The following is a 13,542-nucleotide window of genomic DNA, read 5'->3' on the forward strand; positions in this document are numbered from 1 at the left end:
CAATGAGTCCATGCAATGAACTGGTTTCCCTTATATAGAAAACTTTAAATCAATTTGACTGTATGATCTGCTGACCTGTAAAGTGCCTTGAGATGGTGTGTTGTTAATTGGCACAATATAAATAAACTGAAATGAATATACTTCATGTAAAGTTCCTTCAATACCATTTCTTCCTAAATATTGATGAAGAAATTAATATTTAGCAAGTCATTCTTACCATGTCTATGTAGCAAAAATGCACTCAGTTTTCATACGTTATGACTTGGCTGCTTTGCCAATTGTGTTGACAAATAGTATAAAAATTGTAACGAAAAAGCATGTAAGTTGCAGCATGTACAACTACATGCATAATAAATGAAAGATTTTTTCTTTTTAGAAATAAATTCTGAACTTAAAATTAATAAAGGATGGTCTTGTCAGACTGGACTACATTAGACATCTTTTCTGTCTAAAAAAATAATTTGTGTTTTCCTGGCATGTCAGCAAATAAAATCTCTTTTATTTCATAATTAAAATAAACATTGCCTGGACATCGAATTACATAGACAATGCTGCTTATATAAATATTGTTTTTTTTATTAAACAACAAAACAGATTAAATGTCAGCTGACAAACTTGAACTGTGCAGATAGCTCCCTGAAGACCTTGAGCAACAGATTGCACACATGTTGCTCAGATGTTCTTGTTTTGACTGCTGTTTATGCTTTCATTTGATTTGATTCAAAGCCTCTATCAGTCATCTGGAATGGCGTCTTCCATCCACTTCATATAAGCCTGACTGCCATCCCCCACTGGGAAGCTGAGGGCTTCTGGGTTTGCATAGGGATGAATGGACCTTGAAGAGAGCCAGAAAAGAAAGAGAGCTTAAAATATATAGTTATTAATGTGGATAAATTAAAGCAAAGACCGTCTTTATCAGAGTTGTCATATGCAAGTCTGCATCTGTGTTTTTTTTTCTTTAACCTTTTAAACCCATTGTGTTTTTTAAACCTTGACTATACACCACAATCTTGTTCCAGTTAAGTTAGTTCCTTTTCTACGCACAGGTCATGCCCTTTAAACAACTATTACTGAACTAGATGGTTCCTAAACCCCAGTGAAGGCTGAGGAGAAATAAAATGACAACTTCTCAGGAGTCTTTAAATGTCAACCTATTACAACATCTCAAGGTTGGCACTTTGCATGTGTTGTTGCCAGAGGCGCACCTTCAAACAGAATACATTTATTTCATCTTTGCTTGTAAGCAGGGTTTCATTCTGGCCTTGCATTCATGGGTTCAATTCATTCAGATGATGAAATATATCTGCCAGGTAGGTAGAATTTTACACACCACACCTCTCACTGATAATAAATACATTAACTTACTCCTTCAGATAATATGTGTGGGACAGCAACTTGTCACATGATAACCATCCAACTTTTATAAGAAGAGAAAGGGCTTAATGGTTTGTTCCCATTTCCACGCACAATGATGCAAATATGCTTTTTTTCACAGGTGGTGCAGCATCTTTTAGTACCAGTAGTGTGGCTCCATCATTGCAAACACTTATGCAGTCTTACTACTCAAGAGCTATTCAATTAGGATATTCCGATGTAAAGCCAATACTTTCCTCTCCAGTTTCACACTAACCAGATGCTAGAATATCTACTAACATCAATGAACGCGTTAAGATGCAAATTAAATTCCCTAATGACGCATAACAACACTTTCAGTGGCTGAGAATTGTGGGACTTTTGCCATATCTCGAACCACATCATTCAGACATAGAATACATTTTTCTGTAAAAGCAAGGGACTTTTTTTTATTTACCTTTGAGATCAGCCTGGAAGTAGTAAGCTTTAAGAGAGTATCATTAAAGTTTTCTGGCTCTTCATGTTTAAATGTTTCCATAAAAAAACAAAAAACAAACTACTATTTGAGTTTGTTCTGAGATATGGTATAAGCTTGATTGTTACATGATGTATCGTAATTGGATAGCTTTTGGCCGCACACCAAGCACAAACTTTTTTTGTACAATTGCTTTGCAGGTAAAAGCAAACCTGAATGAAAGTTAGCTCCCTCTGTATTGCCAACTTTGCTTTCTTTTGACAACTTCCCATAATAGGATCTTCCTCTAGCTCCTCCTATCATTGTTTTTTCCTTTTTAATGTCATGCGTTAGCTTTGTAATTCTTGTCTAAAGAAGGAAAACAATAACAAATTAACTACATTTAGCTACCTACTCACAGAAGAGGGAATTACATTATGTTGCAATCTGTGTTATAAAAGAAACTCCACAAAGGTATATTGAAAAGCAAAAGTTTACGTGTTTATTTTAGATTCTTTAGGACTAATTTAATGGATTTTGGTTTTTGATTTAGAAACTATTTTGTTTAAAGGACATGTTTTGTCTTTTAAATTGAATGTATGATGTGAATATTGGTGCTCATGTGATCATGTTTGACTATAAAGTCAAAAGTAATTTTATTTAATCTTTACATATTGACAAAACTCCATGATATCAATGTATCACTGTTTAGCACAGGTTAAAGCCCCTCGAAGGCTCCTAAAAGGGTTGCTGTCTGATGAAGATGCATGACTGGAGGGATTTCAAAAACATCTGGCATAACTAAATACACGTCAGGGCAGGAGGTCATTCAGTAATTTCTAAAATGAAACAACAATCCTTCAATCCTTTTTTTTTTACTTTCTCAATTGTCTCCATTTTAGGATAAATCAAGTGCTGCTGTACTGCAATTTAATGTTGAAGCATTTATTTTTTAACAAAGAAAGCTAAACAATATAACAGTTACTGTAAATAGTTATGGTAATAATTAGATAATATGCCTTTCTTGTATTGTACAACTGAAATCCAAACCTTATCAAAGTAAAAGTCACACTGTTCAACTAAGAGGTACGTTGTCGGTGTATAAAATTCACAGTCTATGTTCATGTGTATAGCATTAGAGGTAATTTACACCGAGCACACTATTTTGATTACCTGGTAGCATTGTTAAAAGTATTGCAACTATGAAAAGTATCGATACTCAAACATTGTATCCGGATGCAATACTGATTTTTTCACAGTACTAAATAGGAGTGCTGTTTGCATTTTTTGCAATTGTTTATTTTAGATTTCTAGATTATTTTCCCATTAAATTATTAATACCTCAGACAACCTTATTTTTAAACTGTGTTATATTTTTGTTACTTATTTTGCCTTTATTTGCAAACTTTAACTAGTAGAATCTGTGAAAGCATAATGACATTGAAAAAGGTGTGGAGAGTTTTTGGGCCGCTGCTCACAGGACACTAGCTCTTTGCTCCAAATTTTCATAGTAAAAAGCTGAGCTTTTTCCTTACCTGAACTATGAGATATTTACATCTAAATAATAGAATATGATGAATAAATCAGTTTTCAAGCTGGCACATCACAACTGTGTATTCATAATTCTCACCCATTTTGACAGTTGGGGATCTGTTTAAAATATAAATATAAGTTTAGTTTTCTTTTCCTTTAACAAGAATTACTCACAAATAAGTTGTTCGTTTTAATTAATTTTACCCAGTAATGTAAATTTGAACTTGCTTCTGAAAATATATAATAGTCACATTTGCCGTCTAAGTATACAGTAGGATGATACTTCACTGACTGCAGAACAACAAAGGATATATCAGTAAATTGTATTTGTCAGGTTTTGGGGGATAGAGCTTTACTTTTGTATTTTCTCAGCTATCTGTGTCAAAAATGTCTGACTCTTGTCTTTTTGATGCTGCTTTCAACCTCAGCAGGTAAAAGATTTAGACTATAGCTCTATAGAAGCAAGCTGCTGTAAGTCATTCAGAAATGAGCTCTTTTTTCTGCTTTTATAACAGCAGTCTAATCGGTAATAGAATTTGCTGCAAACTGTCCTCCAGTTACCACACAGAACATTCACATGTGGATAAGTTACTTATTTCACAGACATGGGCTTTCATATTTTCTTTCTGATGAGAGTTACAACAAAATAAGAAAGTGCATCAAATGTTGTAAACGATACAGATCTTACCTCACATGATCTACAACATCCTGGATCCTGGAGGTCTTTGTTTTGATCAGCTGTAAGGTAATAACAAAAAAAAATAAATAAATGAAATGGGTATTCTGTCTCAGAGAACATGTTGCTTATAAAAAGACTTACGATCAGGATTTCATTTGCTTCCTGAATTTCACCTTTCCAGTAGAACCTGAAAAACCACAAAACATAATTTAGAAAGATAAATCACTTGGGCACTTAGAAGTAAAGAGAATAGCTATATATTTGCATTATTTAACAAAAAAAAATAAAAAATTATATATATATATATATATATATATATATATATATATATATATATATATATATATATATATATATATATATATATATATATATATATATGGTTTTCAGTTTTACCAGTTTTGAAGTCTAGTTTTTTTCCCCCTTCTTCCCCATAACACTTGAAGCTCATTCTGGATTTAACTAAATGGAATTAGGGCTGAAATTTAACTGGGCATTTCTGACAAAAAAAAAGCCTTGTTAAAATACCAGGGGTGTCCTAAATTGCAAAAATTTTTATCTCAGAGAATGTACTACCACAAACATACAGTCATGACTCCAGAGCAGACTTGGATGCACCCAAACATTTAACTATAGAAAATATAGCAAGCAGTATGAATCATTTGAACTTCTGGTTAACGAGAACAGACAAATGCAGCATAAGGAAACTTATATATGGTTCTCTAGGTGTGGGTTGGGTACTTCAGTGGGTGCTGTCTCGTTCCGGGGCTTCCAGGCTGGGTCTAGACCTTCTAGCCACGTGGGGTCCCTACTAGGGGGTGGTGCGCCCCTGGGCCTTGGACCCCGGGGCTCTTATCTTGATCCACAGTGGTGGTGACTGGCCACCAGCGGACCTGTGAGTCTGGTTCCTCAGCGACTGGGCCCCTTTGGGGTTTGGCCCTTTAGGGGTTAGACTATCGGTGCTCTCGTCTGCCCTTTCCTGGTCGGTGCGGCCAGCCCTATGTCCGTCCTCCTTGTGTCCCAGTGATTTGGGGTGCCTCTGGATATCTGGTGCCCTCGCATCGCCTATTTTCTGTCTGGGGCCCTCTATGGTGAATCTGGGGCAACCCACACCTGCTATTAAGCATACTTTCCTTCTTTTTTTGTATATACATGAGCAAGCCCATGCATACATACCACGGGAGTTTTGCTCTAGGTGTTCATGGATACACACTACCAATAAACACAACTCTGCAGCTACAGATACCACCCTGATTTATATTGTGTAATCACCATAGGTTTTGATTTCAACCCACATGGATATCTAAGGGATACCCGCAGCTCTTGAAGCTTTTATTTATGTTGACTTTGGTTGTCTGCTGTCTTCTTTTTGTCTTTTGTTGCTCTTGTATTTTTGTTCTTTTTGCTGTTTTGTTTTATTTTCTCTCCTTTCATGCACTCTTTCCTGTCTCTATCACTTTCTCTCTTCCCTTAGTTCTTATCCCCTCTTTCTTTCTCACCTTCCTTTCCGTCTCTGTGTCCGTTGTATAAGATTTTACTCCCAAAATACTTTTCAATAAAGTTTCATATACAAATATCAAGCAGAACAGTCATAATGGTTTGTTCTAGCAGTTGGGGTATCATCTAGCTCTGGGACATCCATTCCTAGAGCTATATTGGCAAAACAGGACACACACACACACAAAAAAAAAAGAAATAAGAGAGGTATGTGTATTGTTTTATATAACCTTTAAAGATTGGATATTTATTTGAACAAAAGCTTTGTATGCATTCAAACTACACATCTTCTCTGGTTTCATGGAAAACACTTATAAGGCTCGGGCACAGCGCGTTGCATTCTGGGTACGCCGCCATATTGGTAGCTAGTTGCTACGGTAAACAAAGACCTAAAACAGCATAGAGACAGAGCAGAAAGACGAGTAAACAGCGATGTTAAAAGCGAAGAAAGGATGCGGAATATACCGAGACACACTGCAGAGGGAAGCCAGGGACCGCTATCTGCAAAAGATGGGCTTCATAAACGGACTTGATCCCTACGAAGTAGAAAGCAAGGAGTGGTGCGTTGGGGAAGAATTTCTACCGCCGTTTGCGAGGGAGGACGTATTTTCGTATCTAGTGTGTGGCGTCAGTGCCTACACACATGAAGAGTTTCGCTGCTACAAGTCGCTAGAGGCTTACAAACAGCTGACAGATGGAAAAGTTCACGACATGGAAGTTATCAAGCCGAATGAGAACACAGTCATCAGAGCCAAGGTAAGCTACCGTCTCAACATGGTGGGGTGTTTGTTGTGGTGATAAGACTAGGTGCTGGCACTAACGTAAAACATCAAAAATGTATCTAAATAAATCTTGTGCTGACTGTACGTGTCCAGGGATAATGTAGTTACATTCTGATGATATATGACTGTCCTAGCATGGTACTACCACGCAGGGGCGGAGATAGATGAATAAAAACAGTATGTTCTGTAACTTACCAGAATGAAAATGCCGGGAACACACTCTCATGGACACAGGGATTGAGTTGAAAGTTATATTTGGCCGTCTTACAGCAGCGACCCATGCTAGCCGGCGACTCTTTGTTATGGAGGACATTTGTTTTCCATTGAGACGCCTCCAGGTTGGAAAACGGTAAAAAGACAATCCATTTGGGATTTTTTTCCCCGTCCAGTCACAGCTTGCGCTACTACACCCTACGACACAGCAACGGGCGACCATAACGACAGCAGAGGTAAAATGAAACGGCAAAAAACTAAGCAAACTACTAGCAGAAGAAAGCTAGTCCTTACAGGCGCGAAGTCAAAGTGTAAACAGTGGGCTGACCAGCTATCAATATGGCTGCCGCGCAACGTGTGACGTCATGTGCCCGAGCCTTATTTAGTTTTTAAGTATAGCACTGGCTTAAGCATTTTCAAATGTTCTTTGTTGTTATGGTTACCCATTAATGGGAACATTAATCGATGCGTGTAAAAACATGCATGAGTTAACAGTTTGGGAGACTAACTGTTCCTCAGCTTTAAACCCAATTAAGACTTTTGTGATTGTGTGAAAGGTAGGAATAAACATCCTATTCTTTGTCAGAGTGATGTAGGTCTTACATTGTGGAGGTCCTGGAGAGGATGTTAACACTGGCTGCCAGTCGTTTTTCCATGATAGACCTAAGAAAGAAAATCAAAAGGAAAAAGGTCAGTAGATATGAAAAGAGGTAAAAAAAACAAAACAAAAACAAAATTAATAGCTATTATCCATCATTGTATTTTTAAAACCAAATTTAAACAGATAATAGAAACAGAGCTGTTCCATTTTACTCAGTCTGAGAAAACAGAAAATAGATTTAGTCCTGGGGTCCTTTTGCGCAAATTCAATGCAGCATAGCATAAAGTTATCATCCTGTTGGAAACATGATCTGCCTCTCGATAACCTTTCTATTAATATGCTTTCATATAGGATTACATCCATCTTCTTTGGAAACAGCCTTTTTGTATCTTAAAGCCCCTTTTGGAACTTTTGATGACTATATGCTGTACAGCTCCTGTTGGTAGTCTACCACTTGAATTTGTTGCCCATAGTCTAACAATTCGGTATTAAACAATATTTTTAAACATCTGTTTTATAAAATTCTGAAAAATGTCACATTTTAATTTGTTTTAACCTTTAAATACTTCACTTGTTTGTAATGAACTAATAAGATATCTGTAAACGCTATATTCTACTTCATCAAGATGATTTTATGACATTTTAATGCCAAAAGCTCAAAGCGTGCAAAACAACTGAAAGTTTTCTTGCAAGTGACTTTAAATATGTTTTTCATCTAAGAGGTTGTTGGAAACAATTACATTCATGCCGAAGCTAAATTTATACGTGCTTATAATAAAAATAGAAAAATAGTATACTCTGATTGTAGACCTATGAGAGTTTGACATAATTTTTAAGATCTGTACCTCAAGAAAAATTCACTTACCTATTTTAAAAGTTTTTATAATTTCATAAAATGTTGTATCTGAAAAGACGTCTGTTATCAATTCAACTGATGGTCCCTCCAACAACAGCAAAAGAATCGAGAACTGCAATCTTTTAAAGTTTTATAAAATTCACACTGGCTGTACCTGCCAATATCTTTTGCTGCCTGTTCATTGGGGCAGTTGATGAGAAGCACAGAATAGTGTCCTGGCACACAGCTTCCTGTGAAGACTGCATGAAGCAGGACCCCGAGGGACTTCAATCCAGGATACATGGAAATGGACACCATCAGGAACTGAAGAGGATCAGATGTACAGTTTCAGCCATTCATCTGGGACACTTTTTTATACACCCTAAAAAGCTCTTAAAAATTGACAAAATGAGAGCTATATAATATAATCAAAACAAAGAAAATGTGGATATGAAATAATTTCCCAGAGTAAATTTCTGCAAGGAAATTATTCAAGAGCTGAACATAAGATCAGAAACATCTGATTTAATTTGTGAAAACAATGTATTGAGACAGACAAAAATATACGTTTTTTTAGTATCTTTAGATATAAAATATATTACCAATAGGAAACATGTAAAATGAATAACACCAAAAGAAAAACATACTCACAAAAAGAAAAAGAAACATTTGTTTTGTTTGTTTTTTATGACATAAAGTAACTGACACATTTTACGAGCAAAGAGAAAGAGCAAAGTAGTTCCAGTGATAAAATTCTGAAGCAGTTGAACTTGACCTTTAAACAGCAGAAGAATGAAGCCTGCTTTGCACAAACCAGAAATAACATTAGGTGTCTAGCAGCCAAAAAGCCTAGGCATATAGCTAAAGTACAAAAGCAAAACGTTAGTAATCACCTCTAGGACAATGGCGTAACGACACAACAATAGGCCCGTAAGCAACATTATCTGGGTGGGCCCCATAACCGACCCGGAAAGTGCCCCATACATACACACTTTATCATTTCATCATTCTTCACTATACATGGATATACTTTAGTATATTATGCTGTAAAATGAGTCTTATTGGGCTACCTTGAGCTTCACAGCTCCCCTCCTCCCCCACACTCTCTCCATTCATCTGCTCTGCTGGTCGCAATCTTCACTCACTGTAGCACCAGCGTCCACCTCTCCCTCTTTGGTTCTTTGAAAGAACGTGTTTATTTTTGGGATTTTTTTCCCATTCTTCCAGCAGCTCTTCTTTGCTTTTTCTTTTCTGAAAGTACCCATTGTTGGTATCCATCTTAGCTAACACATTGTACGTAACGGTTATGGTTTCAATCTATGCTTTGGATTACCCATAATTCCAAGTTGCAGTGTACAAAGCAAAATTCTCAAATACATCGTTCTTTTAAGATCTTTATTGCAGTTTGAAACATATTATATGAGTGTATTTTTACCAACCATCTAATGAACTATACAGTTATTAACATACTCATTAAAAGTACCACTGTCTGCTTTGCTATTGGTCACCATCCTGTTGAAATCTGCCATGTTTTGGGGTATAAATATCAGTCAATCCAGTCTCAGTTGGATTTAGGAGGAATTTTTGGCACCACTACATTTGCAGAGAGACTTCCTGGTCCACAATTGTAGGGGGCCTACCAAGTGTCAGTGATGGGGCCCATAAACAACTGCATACTCTACAGTATTTACAGATAGTTACGCCACTGTTCTAAGATCTCTAGGATCTTATTGTGTCTCATCAATATACATTTTGTGTATTAAGCCTCTTTAAATGAGTGCATGTATGAAATTATGGTTCAATTCAATGATCTGCTGTCTTTTAAAATGGCTAACAAGTTTCAGCATTCATCCTCTGATGCATCAGCCTGTCAGATAGATGAGTATTGCCTTTTGGCTGCAGAGATCAAATTCTAATCTGTCCCACTTTTCTGCGCTCTGTAGGACAGCGTCACAATCCGACACAAAGGGACGTCCACGCACAAATAAACCACACAGTTAAATAAATAGATTTTTTTTTTTAACTCGAGGCTATGTGTCTCTCACCAAACATGAAGTTAGCACCACCGCCCGGACTGTTGCGTTCACATGAGCCTCCCTCAACCACCGATGGAGCATCGGGTCTCTGCGCCACCACCGCAGCAGCAGCTCCATCCTGGATAAATGCTGACTAAACTTCCCGGAGCGCGGAGGCGATCAGCAGTGGCCTTCATCTATGGAAACAACTTCCTCATGTTCGCAAAGAACAACAAAACAAGCCGGGCATGTGACCTCCAGTAAAACACCTCTGACTAAAAGCCACTGTAACGGTCAAAACGTATAAAATAAATAGCTGCTGTGTTTAGATGCGGTCACTGCGCGCAGACCAATAAGATAGCTGCTGAAGTGGGTGATGGCCTTTGTCCTAATCGGCTTTACCGCGGTGTTCATGATAAATACTTCCCTGCCCGCAGGGTTCTTTGTGGTGGCTACAAACTGTCAGTGTCAAGGGAAACTAAATCAGATAACATCCATATTATAATGGCAGCGCTGCAGCATTATTATCATGGGCGGTTCTAGACAGGGGCCAACGGGGGCCATTGCCCCTGTAGATCATGTTATGACCCCTGTACTGAAGAAATAATACTTAAAATTAAAATTAATTTTAATTATGATCTGCACTGGAACAGATATGGTTACTAATTATTTAAAAACAATAAGATGATAGCTTCAATGGTATTGAGATAGGATCCCAGTTTTCATCTGCTAAATGTTTTTTTAAACAAAAAAAAAATTACTCTAATTTTTACAGCTGAATTTATCTGTTTCTCTTGAGTTCTAATTCAGATTTTATAGAAAATGTTATTTTAACTTAAATTAGGTGAAAAATATGTAAAATCTCTAAATTATAAATGTATATTGACCTCATAAGAAATAGAATTTTAATTAAACCTAATTGAATAGAAATTTCACTTCATGCAGCTATCTTATGATAATATATTTGAATCCCTTGCCCTGTTTTTTAGTTCATGCTTTTCTGTGCCCCCATGAAAACACGCTGCCTCGCTTCTGGCCCCCTGGTACATTTGGTCTAGAACCGCCACTTATTATTGTGATTATTATTATTATTATTATTATTATTATTATTATTATTATTATTATTATTATTATTATTAATATTATTATTGTAGGAGCTATTTCTCAATGTTTTGTTAAATTTTAGAATCTGGATTATCTTTGTTATTTAGAATAAGATCTGTTTAGTGATTCAGTTAATTAGTTAATTAATTTTAGCTTGGGATGTGGGTGTTTCACAGTATAAATAAGGAGGTCTTACTGTAGGTATCTCATCATTAGAGCTGGATAAAAAATGTATTTAATCGATTTTGAATCGATTCCTTTACATTTTTGCCAAATCGATGTCTAGGTAATGAGATTGATTAGTTTTATAGTGACAGGCGTGACGTTCCCATTCAGATTAGCAGGAAAGATGCACACAAGATTACTTCAAGCCAGACAGCTGCAAATATAGCCAATAGGTTGACTGAAGATATTAACAAATCGGGGCTGACCAGCAAAAACCCTGTAGTCATTAAAGACAACACTGCAGATATGGTTTGTGCAGTGAAGATAATGCAGCTCATGAATGTCTGCTGTGTCCCCACCGTGTCACATCTGCTTGCTCATGTGAGGCTTCAGTTTTTCACTTTTCACAAACAAGTTTGCACTTTTGAGACAGTTTTGTTCACATCTCAAGTTTAAATTGTCTGATTTACAAGTTTGCACTTTGCTTTTAATGTGACAGGAAAAAAACTAAAATACTTGAGTATTTTGAAACACAGTTGAACCACTTTCATTACTGTAGAAAGAGATCGAGTCGAAATTAATCTATTTAGAACTGGACTAATCAAAATTGAATCGATTCAGGACTTTGGCAAAAATACCCAGCCCTACTCATTATGCACATGGTTGGTCATATGTTTTTTTATTTATTTTTTTTTACCAGTTCTGAGTTTTCAGTCACAGTCTCAATCAGTCAGTCAATTAAAGAACAGGTGCAGGAATTAGAGGGAGAGCAGTAGCAGAATCATGTAAAGCCTGTAACCTGTTTGTCTGTACGGAGAATAAAGCAAGCAAAGAACTGGATTTTTACCTTTTTTGATCTTTTTGGACTGCGTAAGCCAGAATCCATGGTTCATCAGGTTCTATTGGTCCTGAATTAAGCTTTTGCTTTGATCACATCTTAAGTTTTTTGAATTTTAGTTTTCTACAAATACTCACTACAAATATAATAATAATAATAATAATAATAATAATAATAATAATAATAATTATTATTATTATTATTAATATTAATATTATTATTATTATTATTATTATTATTATTATTTTTATTTTTATTATTATTATTATTATTATTATTATTATTATTATTATTATTATTATTATTATTATTATTATTATTATATACATATAAGTTATGAAGTGTTATTTAAAGAGTTTGTCCCAAGTGATCTCTTTTCAGGGAAAACAACTGGAGAGACAGAGCATACACAGAGCTCATCTTTAACAATCTTTTGTGGAGAGTGTAATCTCTTCTCTCATTATCTGCTGGGGTAACAGTATCACAGCAATTAACTTAAAAAAGCTCAACAAGCTGATAAAGAAGGCCGGCTCTCTTTTAAGAACTCCTCTACAATGTTTTGATGACTGACAAGACTACAGTGCTCAATGTTTTGATGACTACAGTGCAGCATTAGTCGGTCAAGGTACCCCAGAGGTATCATTAACCAACTGTTCGACCAAAATAAAGCTACGATGTTGAATGAACCTGTCCGTATCTTAGAGTCTAGACACAGCCAGACAATGACTCACCGCTCTGGTTACCTGCCTGATGAGATATACAGGAGAAGCACAAACAATTTCCCAGAACAAGAACCGGTAAATATCGCAGTGGCAGACATCCAAGATAGAGTATCTGTACCAAGCTCTGCTGTGGAGCTAAAAACGCTGCCTGCTCTCAATTAATGTCTAGGGGCACAAATTGCCTCGTTCCTAATAGGTGGGATGGTTCTACACTTATTGACCCAAGACCAGTGAGCCCTGATCATGAAGGATCCAAAGAAAGGCAAACTTACATCCAAATGCAAAGCAATTAACTATATATTCATGATGCAACAGCTTCTGTCGGGTATCCTAGGAGCCTTACAGCTACAAGGCTCTTTAACAGAGCTTACAGATAAATGAACCTGTGCACATTTAAAATGCATCTAGACACATAATTATGTTATTACAAGTTAGCAGTGCTCAGCACGCAAAATCATCACAACACTGAGAAGAACCCTTAAAACCCCATGAGACTGTGGAAGATAGCTATAGATGGCCATTCAAAGCGCTACGAGTTGCTATGGGGCTTATGTTACAGTAATGCCCTGTCCTCTGGAAGTGGCAATCATTAATCACTCCCTCTATTCATTCTTTTTCATCTATCAGAGATCAGGTCACAGGATCATCAGGTCCAAGAGGAAAACTAAACATTCCTGTTTCATGATTACGATCCAATATTGCCCTAAAGTCCGCTGCATGTAAATCTACTCTTCGTTTTCAGCTTAGAACC

At 36.4% G+C, this 13,542-nt stretch overlaps 1 protein-coding gene across 1 annotated transcript; it reads right to left on the reverse strand.

The window, feature by feature from the left end:
- Positions 1-481: 481 nt before the first annotated feature.
- On the reverse strand, positions 482-10,361 carry zgc:63972 (protein CutA homolog). The gene is made up of 6 exons (XM_038305001.1): positions 9,993-10,361; positions 8,123-8,271; positions 7,115-7,174; positions 4,161-4,206; positions 4,029-4,078; positions 482-835 (listed from the first exon to the last, which is right to left on the reverse strand). The coding sequence occupies exons 1-6, from the start codon at positions 10,098-10,100 to the stop codon at positions 733-735; spliced, it is 516 nt and encodes a 171-aa protein (XP_038160929.1). The 5' UTR covers positions 10,101-10,361; the 3' UTR covers positions 482-732.
- Positions 10,362-13,542: the final 3,181 nt, after the last annotated feature.

Source organism: Cyprinodon tularosa, unplaced genomic scaffold, assembly GCF_016077235.1.
Source record: "Cyprinodon tularosa strain WSP-4 unplaced genomic scaffold, ASM1607723v1 ctg55, whole genome shotgun sequence".
NCBI classification, from domain to species: Eukaryota; Metazoa; Chordata; class Actinopteri; order Cyprinodontiformes; family Cyprinodontidae; genus Cyprinodon; species Cyprinodon tularosa.